This window comes from Macaca mulatta, chromosome 9, assembly GCF_049350105.2.
Source record: "Macaca mulatta isolate MMU2019108-1 chromosome 9, T2T-MMU8v2.0, whole genome shotgun sequence".
Classification (NCBI taxonomy): Eukaryota; Metazoa; Chordata; class Mammalia; order Primates; family Cercopithecidae; genus Macaca; species Macaca mulatta.
Window position 1 is genome coordinate 25,923,667 of NC_133414.1, and position 23,763 is coordinate 25,947,429.

A 23,763-nucleotide genomic window follows, 5' to 3' on the forward strand; every position below is an offset into this window, starting at 1 on the left:
CACACACTCTCTCTCTGTCTGTCTACATTTAGAGTCACTATTGCTGAAAGACCTAAACACTCCCTGCTCACTCCACTCAGACACATGTCAAAGGTGAAGAATAATTCTCTGGTCAAAAGAACTTGAGTCTGGAACTTTTGTCCTCAGCACTCCTATGTGCTTCCCCCATTGTTTCTTACATGGACAAAGTAACAAGGGTGGAGCTCATGCCATACTTCTTCCTCCAAGGACAGCTCAGAATCTGGCCCTGAACTCTTTTAGATATCTTGGTAACTAGGCTGACATGTAGCATTCCTGGGGGATGTGTAGGAAGGAGGTGAATGGCACCTATCGTTTGTTGAGAGCCTTTTATGAGCCAAGCACTATGCGAAGTGGTTTCTGTACATTATATGATGTAATCATCATGACAACCCAGTGAGGTATGTACTATCGTCATCTGCATTTCACAGATGCAGAAACTGAGGCTCAGAGAGGTTAAGTAACTTGCCCGAGGCCGCAAAGCCAGTAAGTGGCATAAAATGTCCAGGACTATTAAAGAATTCTACATATTCCATACTGTTTACCACTGTGCACTATTCTGCCTTGCAAATGTGAACTGTAAGGCCCACCTTCACACAACAGAGAAGTTAATTCAGGAGTGAATTCTAAACATTTTAACCAGAATTCTTCAAAAATTGTTTCAGGACTACATGCTAAGTAACTGCTCCTAAAGGATATTTACAATCATAAACACAGAATTTGCATAATTATGCTGCTAAATATATACATGCCATTTTAAATATAACTGCCCTAGCTAGTATATTAGCACAATTATGCAGAAATAGGGGAAGAAAGAGGACAACGTTCTTGGTATACTTCATTTATTCAATGCATCTGAGTACTATGTCAAAGAAAAATGTTAAAAACAGGAACATCAGAAACAATTACTGAAGCACAAAATTATAGTCCATTGTCTCATCTATGCCATGATGTTATTTAGAAATACTTAATCTGTGTAAGTATTGTTAAAGTTTTCAACCCCTTAAAGCTTAACTTCATGAGCACAGGGTCCTATAAAGAACCAATCCAATTTCTGTTGCAATTTCATAGTATTATAAAGCAAATACATCTGAGAGTGTTTTTCATATGAGACTCTCAAGTAACATTTTACATCAAAGATGTGAAGCTGCAAAAACACAGGAGGGAGGCTGAGAAATCGGTGGCTGTGCTTTCTGTTGGCACCGCTGGGTTCCTATGCTGTTCTGAAGAACACTTCAATATAATAGTCCAAATAACTGCGGGACATTAGAAATCAGAGGGAAAAATTCTTCCTTCCACATTCATACTTTGAAGACATCCAGTGGTAGCTTTTTGAAGGAACATGATTTGGTAACAGCTCTGTTGACTTGAAAATAGCTCGCTCAAGACTAAGTAATTGAGTCTTGAGTCGTATATTTAGTCACATACCTTGTGCTAATGAATTTGGCATCTCTTTCTTTCTAAAGATGCTTCAGTGAGCACCTAGTAATAATAAATTGCATCTAGAATATCTGGAGAACACAGTGTCTATGGAATAACATTCACATGATGGTAGGGTTCTGCTCCCAGGAATACCAGGGACTTTGGGGTATAGTGACAGATCATAGCTGCCTTTGACTTTCAGAACAGCCATTCTAGTGTCTGAGCTTCTATAAAAGAAAGCAATCTCGAGTGATGAAGTGATTGTACCCAAGTGACTTCCATTCAGCTAGGACTCCAAGTAGAGAATAGTCCTAGTGACTAGGAGAGACTGCCCAAGGAGACCATGTGTGACAAATGGCTTAGTGCCCGAGGCTCTGTCTTCTCTAGGTTGTAAAATTACTTCATTAAACAACATCATTATTTCTATTCATGGCACATAAAACAGCCCTTAAGAATTGTAAAATTCTAGGACATTTATGTTTTGCTATTTTCTATTTGTAGTTTGGATCATATACTGTAATGTAAAATACCTTTAGTGAAATGACACTCAAAATCCAGGAGTGCTCATTGCAAAGTGACTACCTTGCCTTCGAAATGTATAATGGATTCCTCCAAATTGATTTTTCAGGACACAGTAAACTTGAACTGAGATTGTATTTTTACACTATTCTATACCTAGAGCAGCTACATTCAACAAATTAGTATAGAGTTACACTAGGAAGAAAAATTTTGCCCATTCTGAGCACCTATAGCTACAGAAAAGCAAGCAACTTGAGTTTCTGTTATGATTTTTGAGACATGCTAGACTTAGCAGAACCTTCAATGTACAGAAGGAAGCCCACATGGCAACTGGCAGCTTGTGTCTACTTTTAATCATTTCACATCACTTTCTCGTTTTATGAGAGTTCAGTGTTACTGTGTTGATAACTTTTAGGGGTGAGATGGATCCTTGGTTAAACAGTTAATCAAATGCAAGTCTAAATTTGGATTTATGTCATTGAAAAATGTTCACTATGACTGGAAGACCTTTGAATATTTCCTAAACCATGCTTTATTCTCCTAGAGGACAGTCAGATTGAATGATGGGAAAAGAAGGATTAATTGTTTTCCTTTCTTGCTGGTATAGTAAAAAGTGAGCCACATCAGAGATATCCTAAGTAGTTAGACTTAGCATCTCGGTAAAGCAGAGTTTCTTAACCTCTGCACTGTTGACAATTAGGGCCTGATAATTTGCTATAGGGGGCTGTCCTGTGCATTGTAGGATGTTGTCTTAGTCCATTCTGTGTTGCTATAAAAATACCTGAGACTGGGTACTTTGTAAAGAGAAGACGCTTATTTAGCTCATGGTTCTAGAGGCCGAGAAGTTCTAGGACATGGCCCTGGCTTCTGGCAAGGCCTTTTGTGCTGCATCATAGCATGGCAGTGGAGGTCAAGGGAGAAGTGGACTCAGGCAAAGAGGGAGAAACCTGAGGGGGATCTGGTTTCATAACAACTCACTCTCAGGGGAACAAATTCATTACTGAGAGAATGAATCCAATCTCTCAAGAGTGAGAGCGAGAAATCACTCACTACCTTGAGAACAGCGAGAGGCCCTTCGTGAGGGATCCGCCACTATAACCCAAACACCTTCCACTAGGCCCAACCTCCCAGCACTGCCACACAGGGGATCACATTTCAACATGAGTTTTAGTTGGGACAAACCATATCCAAACCAAACCATAGCAGATGTTTAGCAGTATCTCTGGCCTCTACCCACTGGAAGCCAGTAGCAAATACCAACCACCAATCCTGCCCTAGCCAGGATAATCAAAGACATCTCTAGATGTTGTAATGCCCTGCCCAGGGGGTGCAAAATGCCCCAGCTCAGAAACGTTGCTCTAAAGGAAATTTGAACTTTTTCTACTTTTAATAAAATAGAGAAATGAAAGAATACCCCATGTTCAAGCAATGTAAATGGTGACATTCGTAAGGCAAGGACCAGGACAGTTATTACCTCCACTCTGCCCTCTTCCTTTTGATAAAGCAACTCATTATTGATAGAACTTGCTATGACTACCTTCGGGTCAATCAATATGCTCATCAACCAAACTTGTAATGGACTTCCAAGCCAGAGTGCCTGGGTTCAAATCCCAGTTCTAACACTTGCTAGCAGCTGGGACCTTTGACAGAATACCACATCTTGCACTGCCTCCATTTGCTCCTCTGTGACATAGAGATTATAATAGTATCTACCCCATAGGATGCAACAACTCATTGCAGTTCAGTGTGTTATGCCAGCCTGGGATATACTAAGTGGTCAAGAGTTTCTAGTCTGAGCAAAGTACTCTAGTAAGTACTACTAAACAGGAATGTAAATACACAGAGTTGGCTAGGATGAGGAACTGCCCGAAGAGGCAGGGAGAGACATTTTTTAATATAATATCAGAAAACACATAAAGGGAGCAAGGGTAAGAGAATTAAACTAAATGTGAACACAGAATAGAATGCGCTGGGCTTACAGATCCAAATTAGAATGTTTAGAGTATCAGAGCTGCTTTTAAGTTCATTTCAGGAAAGCAGTCAGGGTTGCACATCTGCTTAGGTCCAGGGGCAAAAATTCAAGCTAGGTTCAGGGCATCCTTTTAAAACTGCATCTGAGCTATAAGACTGAAGGTAAAGACAGCTAAACCAGGTATGCATGAAATCATTAGGTTATCTGTTTTGATGCCTAATAGTGCCTGACTGATTCAGCTCTTGTCTGAATTGCTTTTTCATGTAGCTGTAATTGTGAATCAATAAATGTTTATCGAGCTGCTCTTATATGCTTAGCTGTGGACTGGATGATTTGCTGCATACAAGGAAACTGAGATATGGTTCCTGTACACCAGGAACATAAACCATGAAGACAGTCATAAAATATTAAAAGCTTAATATAAACATATAAGCTTTGTCACAGTTAAGTACAGGAAGCTTCTGAGTTACAAACGCCTACTGAATACCTGTTTTTGAGAAACAACCACAATCACAGAATTTCACACTTGATATTTCTTTTGGCTTTGGTGATGCCCAGGGATGCTCTTCTTGTCACATCCAGAGTGACAATATCTCCTGGTGAGTCAGGGAGGAGAGAAGGGGACATGCCAAGTCACATGCCACCCCCAGAGGCTTGAACTCCAGAGAAAGATCTCTTCCCAGCTTCCGAAAGTCCAGCTTGGAAGTCAGGACACGTTTTCCTTGAAAACAATGAGGAACAACGACAGGGCTAATAATACATTGTAGGTTAAAGAGGCTTCCGTGGGCCAGCTGGAAATCCAACCACCATTTATTCCAAGTTCTAAACAATGAAAGTACAAGTAAACTTTTCAATGACAAGCCTGCCATAATTTGGGGTCTGCTTGTACATAATTAATTCCAAAGAAGTGATACAGACAGTAATTGCTATGAATTCAGAAAAGGGAACATTTTCCCAAAGTTATGTGGGTCTGAGAGCCTTCATGAGAACATTGAGATGGTCTAGAATTTAAGGCATGTATGTAATGAAAGGAAAAGATGTCATTTGGGCAAGACCAACTAGTCTGTATCCAAAATTTGCTATACCATCAAGGTACCTATAAAAATGACATCTCGATATGATGTTTTGCCAGTCTCAGAAATCAAGGCTGACCAACTGTTGTTATTTCATTCACAGGAATGGAATTGCATGGTTAAGTCATATTGAATTCGTTAGACTCCTGAGTTCAGGCAACAGATATTTGATAAACATACCAGACCAACTAACAAATTTATGAAGCTAGCTCTATTCTTACACCAGGGATACTCTGTCAAAAATGCCAATGGAATGGCAGCCACGAGGTCTGTGTGCTACTTTAAACAAACCAATCTCTCAAAAGGAAAAGGCATCGTCTGTCACTAATTAGATCAATTAAAATGTGCCTCTCTATCTTCTTTGAATATTCACGAGGTGCTGTCAATCAGAAGTCCTAAGTCTGAAACCAGAAACTTAAGCCAGAAAAAACTAAATACTGTGAGGTTCAGATAACTCCTTCCTTTGTCAACTAGAACTTCTTCAAAGAGAAGAGGAATAGCTTAAGTACAGAGTCAGCCTCCTGAAGAGATGGCAAAATCAACTTAATGCAGAATCGTGGGGTTCCCACCCAACCTAAAGATGGATCATCAAAAGAGCCCAGGAGCTGATAATCCTAGACTCTGTTGACGCACAGGACACACAGTTTAGCCTCTCTTGTGATTTACTTGTCCTTCTGTCTGGCGGAAACCATGGAGATTACACTTGTCCTTATTTGAATTCTAGACTTCATTTTTCATGAATGAAGTGATTCAAAAAATATATCTGAGTCTAAGCATGAATTCTAACTTTCAAAAATCGCAGATCTTAAAAAGTGTGTATTGAACTGGGTGCAGTAGCTCATGCCTGTAATTCCAGCACGTTAGGAGGCTGAGGCAGGAGGGACACTTAAGCCCAGGAGTTCGAGACCAGCCTGGGCAACATAGTGAGATCCCATCTCTACAAAAAATTTTTTTAAAAAATTAGGTGTGGTGTCACATGCCTGTAGTCCCAGGTGCTCGGGAGGCTGAGGTGGAAGGATCACTTGAGCCCAGGAGTTGGAGGCTGCAGTGAGCTGTGATTGCATGACTGCACTCCAGCCTGGGCGACAGAGCAAGATCCTGTCTCAAAAAAAAAAGTCTATTGTGACAGAGCAAGATCCTGTCTCAAAAAAAAAAAAAGTCCATATATACTCATACAGGGCCAACTTCTATCACCAGTAAATACTTCCTCTGTCTCCTTGTCCATCCTCAAAGCTAAAGAGACCTTAGAGAATACCATGTCCTAATACCTGACTTTACAGCAGGAGAAACAGCAAGGAGACTTCCTAAAGGTCCAAGGACAGGAGCTACTCTAGTTAAATGACATTTCGCTATCATGCTGCCTTGAGGGTGGCTCCAGCCATTGCTCTCGACCTCGCAGCCACCTGCTGGGCCAAACCACCTCCCTCTGTCATCTGACTTGCTGCAGTGGTCTCCCAAAAGGTCTCCTCACTCAGTCCCTGCCCACCTGCTGCCTGTTCTCAGTGGAGGGGCCAGAATAACCCTGTTAAAACATGAACCCTTTCATGTCCAACCTCAGCTCTGAACTCGCCATGGCTCCCCTCACATTTTGTCTTTGCAAGCACAAATAACTAAGAAGACAAAACAAAAGGGAAATGCACTAGAGAGACCAAATATAGCAATTTTTTTTCTCTTCCCCAAGAGTCCTTATTTTGTTTCTTTTGAGTCCACCCTAAGATTTACAGCTCTAAAGCAGGCAGGAGTGGGGAGTTCATTTCCACAGTCACCATGAGGTCCACTCAAGAGACCATCTCTCCTGACGCTGTCTCTCGTTTGAAGGTAAATTAGCTGACCGTGTTCAGGTGGTCCATAATATGAAGCAACTGCTATTCCTACCTGTTTGTACCTGTGCAAAAAATGAGATGTCACTTCCAGAACATGAATGTTCCAGATTAGCCTCAGGGAAGAGAAAGAAAATGCAAAATAGGTGATTTCATAAAGCAGGGTGTAGGCTCGCCCTGGGGAGCAGCGGCTCTAGTCACCCAGCAGAGAGCCAGCAGGAAGTGAAGTGCCTCACCCCAGATGTGAGTCACTAAGGGAGGCAGCTCAGTGCCACAGAGAGCGCTGGATCCGAGACAGCCTGCAGGCTAATTGCTCTGTTTCCCTAAGAAAATCCCTGCCTGGCTGAGCCTCAGTGTCTTTTATACTAATAAGGGGATGATAATCTACTCAAGAGTTCTGTGCAATTTTTTTAATTTTTATTTTATGTGTGTGTGTATATATATTTGTATTATATTTTTATTATTTTTTATTTATATTTTATTTTATATATTATATTATATATATAATTTTTTTTCTTTTTTTTTGAGACAGTCTCTCTCTGTTGCCCAGGCTGGAGTGTAGTGGTGTAGTCTTGGACCACTGCAACCTTTGCCTCCCAAGTTCAAGCAATTCTCCTATCTCAGCCTCCTAAGTAGCTGGGATTACAGAAGCCTGTCACCACACCCAGCTAATTTTTTTTCTGGAGACGGAGTTTTGTCTTCTTGCCCAGGCTGGAGTGCAATGGTGCCATCTCGGCTCACAGCAACCTCCGCCTCCTGGGTTCATGCCATTCTCCTGCCTCAGCCTCCAGAGTAGCTGGGATTACAGGCATGCACCACCACACCCGGCTAATTTTGTATTTTTAGTAGAGACGGGGTTTCTCCATGTTGGTCAGGCTGGTCTCGAACTCTGGACCTCAAGTGATCCACCCGCCTCGGCCTCCCAAAGTGCTGGGATTATAGGCGTGAGCCATGGCGCCTGGCCATTTTTTTGTATTTTTTTTTTTTTTTTTTTTTGAGACGGAGTCTCGCGCTGTGTCACCCAGGCTGGAGTGCAGTGGCCCGATCTCGGCTCACTGCAAGCTCCGCCTCCCAGGTTCACGCCATTCTCCTGCCTCAGCCTCCGAGTAGCTGGGACTACAGGCGCCTGCCACCACGCCCGGCTAGTTTTTTGTATTTTTAGTAGAGACGGGGTTTCACCATGTTAGCCAGGATGGTCTCGATCTCCTGACCTCGTGATCCACCCGCCTCGGCCTCCCAAAGTGCTGGGATTACAGGCTTGAGCCACCGCGCCCGGCTGTATTTTTAATAGAGATAAGTTTTCACCATGTTGGCCAGGCTAGTTTCAAACTCCTGACTTCAAGTGATTTGCCCACCTTGGCCTCCCAAAGTACTGGGGTTACAGGTGTGAGCCACCACACACGGCCTATTTTTATTTTTTAATGTATTATTATTTTAGAGATGGGGTTGTGCTATGTCTCCCAGGCTGGAGCACAGTGGCACAATCATAGCTCACTGCAGCCTCGAAGTCCTGGGCTTAAGCAAGCCTCCAATCTCTCAGCCTCCCAAAATTTGGAGATTACAAGTGTGAGCCACTGTGCCTGGCAGAGGGCCAAGTTCTGTGCAATTTAAATGAAAATAGCTATTAGATCACTTTGTGTACTGGAAAGTTTTCTATGAACAAATGTTTCATTGACATAAAACCATGAAGCCATATAGTTGTGCCAGTCCTTCAGATCTGAGGGGGATTGTGTCCTTATCCCTGACTTGGGACTCTTTCCTGGTACCAGCCAGAACAGCCTACACAGAAATAGAATTGTGAAATAGATTAAAGGCTGCCTGGAGCCTTCCCCAAGCGCATTTGCTGTGCTGGGCAGAGCACTGCTAGAACCTCGGAAGCCAATTGTGCATGCGGGGAACACCAGGCCTGGTGGGGACTGAGCTTGGCCCTCCTGGTTGGACCTGCCTGTCTTTTTTTTTTTTTTTTTAATTGCTTCAGTCAAGATCACAGACCCAGAATGGGAAGACCTATGGGATTTATGTAAATCCCTTCCAACCAGAAACTTATGTAATTCCAGGATTCTAAGTGAGGCTGGATTTCTGTGGGTAGTGGGTGTGAAAGAATGGGTACCCCTGTTTAACAAGGGGTTGGGGCCTTCTGTGATGGCTTATCCTCTACAGAATAAGGGTTTGTTCTGCCTTTTCCATGGCCTGACAAGAACTCAACTCCATATTCTCTCACTTCCTGTAATTGACCATGTCCAGGACTTTCTGACCTTGGAGAATTCACCTTTGCTCTTTCTTCTGCCTGGTGCATTCTTCCACCAAATGTCTAACTGACTGGCTCCTCTCCAAACTCAAGGCTTTGCCAAATGCCACCAACTCAGGGAGGCCTTTCCTGGCCATGACACTTGAAGTTGCAACATTCCCCCACAGTCTCCCGTGTCCCAAATGTAAGTTCCATGAGGGCAAGCCCTGTGCTTTTACCACCATACCCCCAGCATCTTGAACTGTGCCTGGTCCAAGAAATATTTGTTGAATGAATGAATTTAAAGGGATATCATGAAGGCTTATACATCTTCAGTGGTTTACAGGTTATAATGTGCTTCCCTGCACGTTTTTCTCATTTGCCCTCATTTCGATGACTCTGTAGGGTGACAGCCTTTGGGACAGGTAAGGCAGTTGTTTTCCCAGTTTGATGGTTAAGGAAGCAGAGACTCAGAGATGTTAAATGAATTCTGAGTGGAGATTTGTATCTCCCCATGGATGTCTGCTAATGAACTTGAATGCAGCATGCCCAAAAATAAAGTCCTATTGTCCCCATATCAGGTCCCTCAGGCCAAAAACCTTGGTGTCATCTTGATTGCTGTCTCCTCAACCCTGCATTTGGACATCTAGACCCAGAGAACAGTGAGATCGGTACTCAGAGGTTTCCTGGCTCCAGCCATTGCTTTCGACTTCACAGCTACCCATTGGGCCAAGCCACCTCCATCTCTCACCTGACTTGCTACAGTAGTCTCCCAAGAGGTCTCCCCACTCAGTCCCGGCCCACTTTCAGCCTGTTCTCAGTGGAGGGGCCAGAGTGACCCTGTTAAAACATGAGCCCTGTCATGTCCAGCCTCAGCTCAGATTTCCCATGGTTCCCATCACACTCAGTGTCAAAACGAGAGTCCCTAAGATGACATACAAGTAGGGAGAATGCCCTTCTCAGCTGGACTGGGACAGCTCCCAGGCATCCCTGTTGTCCTTGTACAATACTTGCAATGACCAATGGCTCCCCTGCCCTCTTTCTGAAGTGTCCTGGTGTGGAGAATAAATGATGTGATTCCCCTTCCCACAAACTCTGGCCAGGTCAACCCTCTGCCCCTCTGACATCATTTCAATCACCCTCCCCTTCCTTCCCTCACTGCAGGCACACTGGCCTTCCCAGCTCTCCTCAGACCTGCCAGGCATGCTCCTGCCTTGGGCGGAGTGTATATGTGAGAGTGCACCTGCTCTTCCCACAGCCTGGAATGTTCCTCCTCCAGACAGCACACATGGCCTGCTCTCTCACTTCCTTCAGGTCTTTATTCAAAAGTGACTTTCTCAGTGAATCCCTGTGTGCTCACCCTGTGTAAAATTTCAGCTCTTCTTCCTATCTCTCTTCCCAGATTTTTTTTACTCCTTCATGTTCATTGGTGTCTAAGGTTTAGCATTTATTTTGCTAATGGTCAGTAGAATGTAACCTCCATGTAAGCAAAGAGTTTTGTCTGTTTTGTTCATGTCTATGTCCTTAGTGCCTGGAGCATTCCCTAGTATGCAGTAGGTGCTCAATAAATGTCGGTTGGATTAATGGATGAAAGAAAGGTCACACCGCTGTAAGGATGGAATCAGAGCACAAATCCGGGTTAATTCCTGGTCCACTGTTTTTGCTTCCACTAAATTGTATTTGGTCTAGGGCTTACTGCGCTTGCCCTGGAACCCTGCTCAGAACACTGCTCCCTTCCCCTTCTTCTTCTCCCTCTGGATAAATTCTACTATTCTTTTCAGCATCATTCACATCTCACCTCTTATAAGAACTTGTTCTTCCCCAGGCTATTGCTCTGTCTCCATCATCCAGGAGCACCTTATTGATAGCACTGAGCACAGAGAAACCCCACAGAATCCTGACTGGGCTGTAGCCACCATGCCCAACTAAGCCAAGTCATCCAAAGCCTAGGATCAGGAAGAAAGGCATCAGCATCACTGACCCTCAGCGCCCATCATGGTGCTCATGCGCAAAGCGATGGTGGAAGTGAACTGAAATTGACATGATATCAATTGTCTCCCAAGGCCTTGAAGAAAATAAACAGCATCCCTAGGAGTATGTAAAGAACTATGTATTAGCGAGAGTACCATCATCTCCACAGCATTCCCTCTCCACATCTCATTGCCAGTTTTCATTCTCTCAACACCTCAGTGAATTTATGAAGAAAGCTTAGAAATAGCTTTTTCCTCCAGATACTTGTAAATGGAGCTTTATTTTTGCCTGTTTTTTACAGGTGTCCTTAAATGTGTCCACCTTCATGCATTGTAAGTTAAATGCAGAGCATTTTAGATGAGCCCCTTTGGCGAATAAGGAGTTGTCCCCCAACTCTGTCTCCTTGAAGATTACCAGAAGGAGAGGGCATAGGAAGAAATAGAAGGGGCACAGGGGGCCTTTTCTTCTCATTTATTACCTGCTCTGTCATTCAGAAAGCAATGTCGGTATAGCATGGGAACAGTAAGGCTGAAAAATAGCCCAGATGCAATGGAGTTCAGTTGGGATAATGTTGAAAGTATTCAGCGTCCAACCTGGGTAAGAGCCAGGAGAAATGACCAGAGACTGTTCAGACAGTATCGAAGGTGGAGAAAGTAAGGTCAGGCTGCAGATAAAGAAATAGTTTGTATGAATAAGAGAAATGAAGACAACAAAACATTGCCATACTTAGAAGGGGTTTTGCAGTTTCAGATCTAGACAGTAACACCATTCTGAGTTAGAATTCAAGGTCGGAGGATGGCTGTAAAGATTTTGAGGCTCTATAGTGCCACATTTCTGTAGGGGTTGTAAGTATGGATGTTGAATCTACAAAGGATGGCAGCTGGGGTGTGGTGGATGGGAGCACAGTTCCATGCTGATCACCCAGGGATGGGAGGGATTTCCTGGATAACGGTAGGGAACTTAGGGATGAGATAGTCAAGAATTCCAAAGCAGGGGAGATGCTGAGACATCAGACGAGACAAAAGATTGAAGTGCTTTTTAGGGGAGACAGAACATACCCAGTCTTCTTGCTCATGCCATGAACACAGGGCCTAGGGAGAAGAAATGTCAGCCCTGACCGCCAACTACACCAATGTCTCCCAAATAGATCTAAATGTGTCAATGAGAAGTTAAATGTATTGGGAGTTTGGGGAACAATGTCTTTAGTTACACAGCTTTTCCACCAATAGGTTAACTTCAGGCAGAAATAGAGAGTTCATTGCTTAGAGTCACATTTGAAGCTTTACCACAAATTCAGACGATTTGAATTCCTTTGTTTTGTTGAACTCATCTGAAAACAGTCTTTAATTACTTTAGGTTTTGTTTTTTTTTTTTCCCTCATACCAGAGTCAGGGCATGAACAAACAAGGGCATAGCCTCGCTTTAAACCTGTTCACTATTGCATTCTGGAAAATGCCTTCGGCACTGCCAAGACTAAAGAGTTTTAGTTCAGATAGATTTCTCCCAGAAAAAAAGAAACTGACATTGTGAAAGAAAGGCACTGCCTGGGAAAGCGGGTGTTTTGCCTCTGCTGTATCCACGGCAGCTAGCACATTACCTAGCACATATTAAGGGCTCAAAAATATTTGTTGATTGACTCATTGACCATATAACACTTTCTGGTGAAGAGAGATGAGGGGGAATGAGCAGGAATACAAAGAAAAAATTGCAAAATTTACAACTAGAAGCAAATGGAGGAACCACCTAGTAGGGACTCTCAGAAGAGCAGAATAATGCAGTTGTTACTGACTACAGTGGGTTGAGGCTGCAGTGAACTATGATCATGTTCATTGTACCCCAGCCTAGGAACAGAGTGAGACCCTGTCCCAAAAAAAAAAAGTTATATAAATGGAGTCACTGGCTAAAAATAATCCCCTAACTGGTTAAGAAGGTTAATGTTTCAGACTAGGGGCTAATCACATCAGCTCGGCTAGCTGGTTTCAGCCATCTCCTGTAATACGTCTTCTGGATATTTAAGAACAAATCCTTTGGGATTCTTAATAGGGGACTCGCCAGCCTCATATGTGTTACGCTATTACTTAGATATATAATAAGGACTTAATTCAGGCTTAGTGATGCCTTGATCAGTACAAAGTCCCTAGTCCAAAAAAAAAAAAAAATCAAGGTGAAACTTGAATCAAAAAGTTATATAAGTGGGCCAGGCATGGTGGCTTATGCCTGTAATTCCAACACTTTGGGAGGCCGATCTCGCTTGAGTCCAAGAGATCAAGACCAGCCTGGGCAACACGGTGAAACCCCATCTCTACTAAAAATACAAAAGAATTAGCCAGGTGAGGCAGTGCGTGCCTGTGATCCCAGCTACTTGGGGGGGCTGAGGCGAAAGGATCTCTTGACCTTGGTGAGTTGAGGCTGCAGTGAGCTATGATCATGCCACTGTACTCCAGCCTGGGAATAGAGTGAGACCGTGTCAAAAAAAAAAAAAAAAAAAAAGTTCTGTAAATGGAGTCACTGGTTAAAAATCATCCCCTAAACACAGATTTTTTTTTTCTTTTCTGTGTTGCAAAGACAGAACAGACCACCAACAGTATGAATTTTGCTTCCTCTTCACAGACAGACATGGAGCTTGCAGGAAAGTTGTTTGGAGTAATCGTTTTAACACTGGAAATAGCACTTCCCTGAATGTGACTTGAGTTTTTTATTAATATTATGTTTGGATCATGAGAAGACTCATTCAGCCAAGCTGACTTAAGACATTGAATGACTAGTTAACCATATACACTAATCACATAAATATGGTTTGTGGAATGATATAAAATGGTTTATGAAATCATTTTTAAGCCATCTTTTCAACAGTAATTATATCAGTCCTGTCATATTTTAAACCAAGTGATATTGGCAAGAATGAGCCTAAATGTCTTTAATATTCTGATGATGAGCATGCAAAATTGCCCCTGCAATAAAATGACAGGGTTGTGTTCATTTCTCTTCTTCCGTGGCACTTTGCTTTCTTCCCTTTCAACTTTAAAACACACTTCCTACGATTTCATCCTGGGAGAAGGCTGCATAAGTTTCCATTGCTGTCATTTACTTAAACCATAAAATTGTTTCCAGATTACCAACCATAAAATGGAAAGACAATCTTATTTATGAATGTATAAATCAGATAATGTCCCCAGAATGAATCCTGAAAGCAGACACAATTTGATGATTAAATAGGAGGGAAAATGTTTTCTCATTACCGTGTGTCAAAAGAATTGTATTTTTGTGAAGTGGCTTTGGCCAAGACAGTAGAGCATACACATGTATTCGGTGCTGTGTGTACTGCCTGCTCCCACCAGGGAGAGAATGACTTCCCCTCTACTGTCAAGCATCTGAACTCTCCAGGGGGGATGTCAGATGAGAAGCCACCTGACTCAGACTCAGTATCTCTGATGCAGCATGTCTCTTTCCTGGTGACCTTGCAGGTGACATATCCTGAAAGAGGCCACCCAGGGAGCCTTCACTCCCTTCCTCACAGATACAAAAAGGCAAGCCAAGCATGTGGGTACCTGGAGTGGGTATAGCCCTTTTGTTCTAAAAACACCCCAACTCTTATGCCAGGCAGTTCTGCAACTCTGTCAATATTAGCCCTAAAGAAGAATAGGATGTTGTTTGGGAGTTGTCTCTCTCTGCACCCTAAAACTATTATCTGGTGGAAGCCCAGGGTAGAAACTGAGTACTCACTGAGCCAAGGAGCATGCCGAAGGTGTGTCTGCAGCCCCACGGACTTCCATGTGCAGATGACGTGGTCTGTGTTGTGACATTCTACAGTTCTCAACTCAAGGATCAATCAGTAGAAGACCAATGTTCTTTATCCAGAATGATTCAAGTGCTTTCTTTCTTTCCTTCTTTCCTTCCTTCCTTCCTTCCTTCCTTCCTTCCTTCCTTCCTTCCTTCCTTCCTTTCTTTTCTGACACAGTCTCGCTCTGTTGCCCAAGCTGGAGTGCAGTGGTGCAATCTGCTCACTGCAACTTCTGCTTCCTGGGGTCAAGTGATTCTCCTGCCTCAGCCTCCCGAGTAGCTGGGATTACAAGCATGCGCCACCACACCCAGCTAATTTTTGTATTTTTAGTAGAGACGGGATTTCACCATGTTGGCCAGGCTGGTCTTGAACTTCTGACCTCAAGTGATCCACCCGCCTTGACCTCCCAAAGTACTGGGATTACAGACATGAGCCACTGCACCCAGCCTGTTTCAATTTTTAATGCTGATGCTCTCCTTTGTTGGACAATGTAATGAAACCTGTTGACCAGACTGGAAGCAGAAAGAAGGCTGGTCTAGCGCTAACCAGCATTGTTCTCGTGGCCAGCAATGGAATCCCAGGACTCCCCTCTGCCATTTCCCTCTTAGCAGAGTCTTATTTAGTCTCTACATAAATAAGACCTACCTATTTCTTGCATTTCTTAATATTACTGTCTTCTGCATGTACTAAGGTTGCCATCATGCCTTTCTATCCCACACTCCAGCTGTACAGAACCCTTTAAGCCACTTCCTTACCAAAGCTCTCTAGACTCTAAAAATGCCATGTTACCTTTTTTTTCTTAAAGAAATATCCTTTGCATTTGCCTAGGATTGAAGAAGAGCAGTAAACTAGTACATCTCAAGGTAGCCCTGAGTGCACCTCTGCTCTTAGTGTCATTCATTGTACTCCAGCACCACTGTGGATAGAGTCCCTGTGGGACGAATGAGGACTCTGGGCAACTTTCACCTGGGACTGAGCATTCTCCAGAGGAAGTCATTCATTTCCCAAGAGTTTGTGCAAGTCTGTGTCTCCCATGTGGCAGGAAGAGTGACCAACCACCACTCCCATTTTTTCTGAGATGCCACTGTGACTTGGGTCAATAAGCTTGACCTTGCCGATGGATATTCACTAACTGGCTTTCCTTATTTGAATTTCTTACCATTTTTTCCCTTTGATAATGTGGACTATTTTATGGCAAAGAGGGCGCCAAGGTATGACTGAAATCCTGTATGGCTGGGAGGTTTAGCAACAACTGGTGTACCTGGAAACATTTGCAAATCACTCCGGGGAGATACATTTCCGCGCTCACCATTTGAGATTTCTTCTTTCCACTCTATTACAGCAGAGAGATCATACTATTAATACTTAAAATTACTTGGTTTTTTTTTTCCCTCCTTGGTGGATTTGCAACCTTTAGCTATCCAGACTGCATGACTTACATATAAGAAACTCAGTATTGTGACAGACCATCAATTTTAAACTAAAGAAAATGTGTGGAGTTCTGATATCAGAGGTTTACAGTTACAAAATTAAGATCAGTGTTACACATGGCACTGAGAGTTACATTCCAAAGGCAAAACTCAAGGCTGCAATGCTTGAGTTGGACAAAATTACCCTTGAATATCATCTTGATTGTCATAAAGTTCAGGATGCAGATGCACCATCTCTCAAAAAGAGCCCAACTTAATCAGCTGGCTTTTTCTGTGAAGGAACAGGCCATCATTACTTTTTTTTTTTTTTTTTTTGAGACAGAGTCTTGCACTGTCGCCCAGGATGGAGTACAGTGGCGCAATCTTGGCTCACTGTAGCCTCCACCTCCCAGGTTCCGGTGATTCTCCTGCCTCAGCCTCCTGAGTAGCTGGGATTACAGGCACACACAACCACACCCAGCTAATTTTTCTATTTTTAGTAGAGATGGGGTTTCACCATGTTGGTCAGGCTGGTCTCGAAGTTCTGACCTCAGGTGATCCACCCACCTGGGCCTCCCAAAGTCCTGGGATTACAGGCATGAACCATCATGCCTGGCCAGACCACCGTTACTTTTTCCACTGAGAATCAGATAAATTAACCAGCTTGTATTTAATAGTGTAAGAATATACTGTTTGCAGAACAGGAATCCCATCACTCACAAACCCAGGAGATCCGCAGTGAGGAGTGAGGTCCCTTCTCTTATCTCAGGCTCGTGCAAGGACAGTCACTCATGAGAGATAACAGCACAGGCAATGCCATGCCATATACATTGTTCTTCTCTCTCCTTTTCCTGTTTTGGACTACGAAGTATGCATAACTGAATTCACATGAGGTGACATGTGAAGCCTCTATTCACTTACTTGTATTGTTGTTTTTAACGATGTGTTGAAAACAATGGCAATAGTTCTGCAAAACGTCCGTTGTCTGAGGTCTAGAAATGTGAGCCTATTTCAAATGCCAGTTAAACTGTAATGAAGCATCAAAGAGCCCTGGAGAGAAGGGAGCAGTATCTGTGTATGGAAATCATTGGGAAATTTTTCATTAACGTCTTGAGATGGCCAAGCTGTTAGGGATACTCGTTTTCCTGCACGATTCTGTAAAAGCCTCCAGGCTAAAGTTCCGATGACATTAGATCTAACATCAAATCCTACTTTCAAATACTTGGGTTTTTTGTTGTTGTTGTTTGTTTTTTGTTTTTGAGACAGTCTTGCTCTTTTGCCCTGTCTGTAGTTCAGTAGTGCGATCTTGGTAGTAGAGATAGGGTTTCACAATGTTGGCCAAGCTGGTCTCAAACTCCTGACCTCAGGTGATCCGCCCACCTCAGCCTCCCAAAGTGCTGGGATTACAGGCCTAAGCCACCGTGCCCGGACAGGTTTCAGTCATATTTCTCCACTATCTAAAGAAGAGACATGGCAGGGCACAGTGGCTCACACCTGTAATCCCAGCACCTTGGGAGGCCAAGGCAGGCAGATCACAAGGTCAGGAGATCGAGACCATCCTAGCTAAAAAGGTGAAACCCCGTCTCTACTAAAAATACAAAAAATTAGCCAAGAGTGGTGGCGAGCACCTATAGTCCCAGCTACTTGGGAGGCTGAGGCAGGAGAATGGCATGAACCCGGGAGGCGGAGCTTGCAGTGAGCAGATTTGGCACCACTGCACTCCAGCCTGGGCAACAGAGCAAGACTCCATCTCAAAAAAAAAAAAAAAAGAGAGACATGTTTGTGTTGCCCTTAAGCTGTGACACAAGTGTTACTACCCACACAGCAAACATCTCCATCATTTATACCAAAACCATTCAGCAGCCTCCCAGCTGAGGTGTACGGCATAGAAATGTGTGCAGCTCAGTGAGATCTGGCCTGGGACACTGCCATGCTAGGAAACAGCCCTTTTGTGCAAGGTGAAAGAAAGAAAGCAGGGCAGAAAGACTCAAAAAACACAGGATGTGCAAACAGGATTGTTTCCAAGGGAGAAATTTTTCACTTTTCCAGGAGGCCGCTGTTGGTCCATGCTGTGTCTTTTTTTTAGCCAGTCAGGTCACTGACTTGATACTGAACACTGATCACGAATCTTGGCCTCAGCTGGGGATGTGCGGCTCTTCACGTTCCTGAGCCAGGTTGGGTGAACTTCCACAGCCTTCTAGGTGGTACCTTTTATAACCATTGGGTGGTGCATCCACCTGGACAAACCGGTCTGAAAGTCAATAGAGCTTTAACAAACAATTCTCTTGTTTTACAGAGAGAGGATGCAAGCCATGGAGAAACAGATTGCCAGTTTAACTGGCCTCGTTCAGTCTGCACTTTTTAAAGGGCCTATTACAAGTTATAGCAAAGATGCATCTAGGTAAAAAAGAAGACAGCCAATGAAAAACAATAATTCAATCTGTTTCTCTTTTAATCATTAAGATAATTCATTCATTCAAATCTGTTTCCTTGTAATCATTTCAAGGCTGAAAATATTCACATCTCTATGGATCATGGGCATTTTTGTTTGTTTGTTTTTTGGGGTTTGGTTTTTTTTTTTTCCTCCTTCTGGTAATTCTTGGTCGAAGGTAACACTTTGGCCCAAGAAGGTAAATGGGCTTCCCAGTGCATGTGGCTTCATGGACCACTCACCATGCAGTGCCTGCAACCACCCCCCTTGCGTGTCCACGTCGCCATCATCTGAAAGTCACAAGTGAGCCTGGCTGCATTCCACCCCCAGTGTCAGGTGCACACCCGGGAAGCCTTTTCCATCCTGGCCAATTGTGATGCTGATGCTAAAATACCTTCATTGCTTAATCCCATCACTGCCAATTGCTTCAAATAGTGAATGGAATGGGCTAAAAGAAAAAATAAAAGGCATTTTGGAAACTGCATAGCTGACTCTTTTTTCCTTTTATTCAGCGAGAAAATGATGAAAACCACAGCCAACAGGAACCACACAGATAGTGCAGGTAAGTGAGTGTTTTTGGAGTTGTAGGAGGCCTGTGGGCTGCCTGGGATGAGTCCTGACTTGTCTCAGAAATGTTTGACATTTCCCTAAGTCACTTATTTGGTACGATGTCAGAGGATTCCTAGATATTCCTGCTAATACTGAAATTCCAGATTTATTCATTAATTCAGGGGGCAAAGCACCATCTTTTCCCTTTGGTTTTCATTCATTCACTCATTTGTTCATTGATAGGGCCATACGGTGGGCATCTCGCAGACATGGGGCTGCCTGCCTAGAACTTAGAATTCAATGGGGAAGATGGAAATGGGACAAGTAATTTTATGTGTGTCGAGTGTTTAAAAGTGCAGGATAAATGCTTCACCAATCGGACTAGCCTATACCAAGGGCAGTCCCCGGAGGAAGTGACACAAACTAAGCCTGGAAGGATGAAGTGACACAAACTAAACCCGGAAGGATGAAGACGACTTAGGGGGAAGAAGGGTTGTCCAGTAAAGGGAATTTAAAATTGTTCTAAGTGTAACGTGAAGCCATCGGAAGGTTGTACACCGGGGAAGGACATCAGCCCAGCTGCAATATGGGGATGGATGAGAAGGGACAGTAGCCAATAAGGAATGACCAGTGTCCAGATGGGAGAAAAAGGAGTATTTGGCCTAGGGCCTGCTTTTTATCTTTTTAATCTCATGACAGATGACAGGGCCTGCTTTTTAAATGCCAGCATTCCCCAGAAAGAGAGCCCAGTTCTGTTAGTAGTGGCATTCACTAGTATCCAGGTCTTTGCAATGAATGTCTCATCCAGCAATCTCAAGCCAGGCCTCTGCAAGAAGATGAGGTCTTTCCTCTCATCGGGTTAGAAATAGAAATCCTTAGCAGGAACACATTCAGATACTAAATTACACAGAAAGCATATGGCAAGTTGGGTGAAACCCCAAATTTAGGGAAGCCACGTGTACTAGTTTTGTGCAGCACGGTAGAGTAGACAGATTTGAGAACTTCAGTTTAGGACTCTGTTGGTCGTGGTTCTCCTCTGGCTGAGCATAATTTAGCTACAAGGCCAACAGGTTCACTCTGCCAGCGTTCCTGATCCTGATGGGATTTGTTGTGTTGCTTAGAAATCAATCCGTGGCCTTGGCCGAAGCCAGAGAATTATTTCACGGAAATTGCTACACTTGTCTTCAGAGCAATTGCCAGTTTGTTTCGGAGATACTTAATTTATTCATTTTTTAAAATGTATTGTAAACTTAGGGAGAAGAAAGGAAACTACTAAATATTAAAAGCTCCCATCCTTCTGTAGTCCATTCTAGAAATGACTCATATCTGAAAGCACTGCTCTAATCAGAATCTACGTGCTGTTTTGTATGATCCTTTTATTTCTTTTTGCTTTTTAGAGAATAATAATAATCATAAATACGTAGTGAGTGCTTCCTATGTGCTTTTCATGCATTCACTCATGAACTCCTTACCACAGCACCCAGGGAGAGATACAATTTTTATTCTCATGTTCCAGAGAAGAAAACTGAACACATATCCACACACGTGACACACATCATCATATGCCTGTCATTTTAACTCCTTTTATGTTTAGATTCCTCAGTCCCTTTAAAGATCTATAGGTGGTTTCATTTCTTTGTTCTAAAACCTCTTGTCAATTTCTTTTCAAATGTGGGGAAAGGAGCCAGTGCCATTTCCTCAGATATATTTCCCAAAGTGGAATCAGTGAATCCAAAGGGACAGTTCAGTGGCAATGGTGACATGCTGCTAGTTTTCTCTTCTGAATGGCCGAGCTGATTTGCAATGCCACTGGCGATGTGCACGTGGGCTCACTCCCCACGTCTCTGCTAGTTTGGACTTTCTCACTCTAACGTATCAGGGCAAGATATCGTCCACAGGGGCTTCGTTGCCATAGCAGCCTTGTATAGTGCACAAAATAGAATAATTCTTCCAGAATCCTAGGAAGTAAGCTACAAGACAAGTATTATCCCTGTTCTGTAGACAAGTAAACGGAATTATATAGAAGTCAAGGAACTCATCTGGCCAAGAGTAAAGGAAAACCTAGACTTCCTGGCTACTTAAGGAATGTGTAGTTTACTGTGGAGAGAGAACAGATGGAACCTCCCATCTCAAAGATTTTTATACTGCGCATTCAATCATTTAACACACAAAACCCTATAAGGAAGATGTCATTACCCATATTTTACATGAAAGGAGACAGAAGCTCAGGGAGGTTAGGTTAGTTATCCAAAGCCACACAGTTAGTAAGAATGATAGCCAGGTCAGGCATGGTGCCTCATGCCTGTAATCTCAGGACCTTGGAAGGCTAAAGTGGGAGGATTGCTTGAGACCAGGAGTTTGAGACCAGCCTGGGCAACATTGCAAGACCCTGTCTCTACAAAAAATTAGCATGGTGGTACACGTTTATAGTCCCACATACTTGGGAGGCTGAGGTGGGAGGATTGCTTGAGCCTGAATAGGTCAAGGCTGCAGTGAGCCGAGATCAAGCCACTGCACTCCAGCCTGAGTGACAGAGCAAGACCTTGTCTCCAAAAAAAAAAAAAAAAAAAAAAAGTGACAGCCTGCCTGGCTGATAATTGAGTAGATAGTGGTACCACTGGCTAAAGTTAGGCCCTTATTATAATGGACATTGAAGACTCAGAAGCAGGCAGGATGGGAGGGGGTGAGGGATAAAAAACTATAAATTGGATAAAAGATACACTACTCGGGTGATGGGTGCACTAAAATCTCAGATTTCACCACTATACAATTCATCCATGTATCCAAAAACTACTTGTTCCTCAAAAGCTATTGAAATTATATATATAATAAAATTAGGCCCATAGAGACAGAAAGAGGTTTGGGGAAGACGAGTGGAAATAATGAATTTGACTTACTTATGGAAAAGTTCAGTAGTGGCGTGAAGGCATTGGTATGTGGATCTGAAGATAATTGTGTGCTGCAGACGAGGGTGCGGGAGACCTTGGCAGGTGGTAGCAGAAGTGACCTCCCTAGAAAGCATGTCCATCCAGAAGAGAAGTGGACCCAGCAACACAACATGTCAGGACTTAAAAGGTTGGCAGAGGAAGGAGTTAGAAAAGAGATTGACCAAGACAGAGCAGCAGAAAGGGAAGAAGATGATGGAAAGTTTCAAAGTGACTGAAAAGAAGTGGCTGACAAAGCTCAGTGTCACATTGAAGCAAAGTCATGTCAGCCTAGGAGAGAGTCCACAGGGTGACAACTAGAAGATCGCTGAAATGAACATAAAGAGCCATTTCAGGGAATGATGGAGCTATTACATGAACCAAATATAGTGGATTAAGAGGTTATAGATGAAGATACTTTAAAAATGAGTGTAGATTCCATAAAGGAATTTGGTTGTTGGCTGGGCATGGTGGCTCACGCCTGTAATCCCTATACTTTGGGAGACTGAGGCAGACGGATCACCTGAGGTCAGGAGTTCGAGACTAGCCTGGATAACATTGTGAAATCCCATCTCTACTAAAAATACAAAATTAGCCAGCTGTCTTGGTTCGCACCTGTAGTCCCGGCTACTCGGGAGGCTGAGACAGGAGAATTGCTTGAACCCAGGAGGCAGAGGCTGCAGTGAGCTGAGACCACACCACTGCACTCCATTGCAGCCACTGCACTCCAACCTAGTCAAGACAGAGTGAGACTCTGTGTCAAAAAAGAAAAAAGATAACGAAAAGCTTGCTTTCAGGTCTCCTGGAGCTCCATTGTCAGTCCTTTAAAATGCCTTCTGGCCTGCTCCCCTGCTGCCTCCCCAAGAGGGCCATTGGAGGGGCTGGGAGATTGGCCCTATTTGGATGGTCATTCAAGGATAAAGAGAATGGGGCTCCGGCAGCATCGGTGTCGCCAAGGCCAAGCAAGAAAGAGGATAGTTGCAGGGAGCTTCCTGGCTCATGAGCCACTCTGAGCTCCACTGAGGCCTGGTTGAGTTGTGTGTGCTGGAGAGGGAAAGGTTCCCGAAATGGCTGAGCCATGATGGGAAGACAGGCTACCACCACACTAGAGCCACTCCAGGGTCTGCAAGTGGCCGCAGTGCTCTGTCCTGCAAGGCCAGCTGGCCTGCGACAAAGCTTGCACTTGACCCTTTACAGGAAAAGGAACTGAGCCGAAGTGTGTGTGTGTGTGTGTGTGTGTGTGTGTGTGTGTGTGTGTGTGTGTGTGTTTGTGTGTGTGTGGTATGTGTGTGTTTATTAGTAACATGGACCCAGCCTCTTCTCCGGGTACCTGTTCCATAGAATCACATTGTCGCTGTTAGAGCCCTCTCCTGAAGGGTTTTTGCATCTTGCCTTATTTTCTTACTAAAGGAGTTGTGTGCAGACGCCCTCCTTCTTTTGATTTTGGAAATCTGAAGGGATTCGGGACGGTACCCAGTTCTTACTAGTCTCCGCTTGGCGATTGGCCGAATCTCTGCCCAGAAATAAGTTGCATGTCCTTAGGTTACATTTGCCATCCAGGAAATAGTCACATAAGCACTCTATATTAGGTCTCGGAATTTTAAAATCAGTTTTTTTCTATTATAAAATTACAGATATTCAGTATGC

The 23,763-nt window shown here is 43.5% G+C and overlaps 1 protein-coding gene across 50 annotated transcripts in view; it reads left to right on the forward strand.

Annotated features, from left to right (window-relative positions):
- Window positions 1-23,763, forward strand: part of KIAA1217 — an 839,292-nt gene that overhangs the window by 769,538 nt on the left and 45,991 nt on the right. For 30 of the 50 annotated variants that reach the window (XM_077945980.1, XM_077945968.1, XM_015146625.3 and 27 more), the window contains one exon: window positions 19,156-19,205. In XM_077945980.1, the coding sequence (XP_077802106.1) occupies window positions 19,156-19,205 (50 nt within the window). Of the gene's footprint in view, window positions 1-18,508; window positions 18,614-19,155; window positions 19,206-23,763 lie in introns of all 50 variants that reach the window. The other 20 variants (XM_077945978.1, XM_077945965.1, XM_001099259.5 and 17 more) reach the window with 1 other exon arrangement.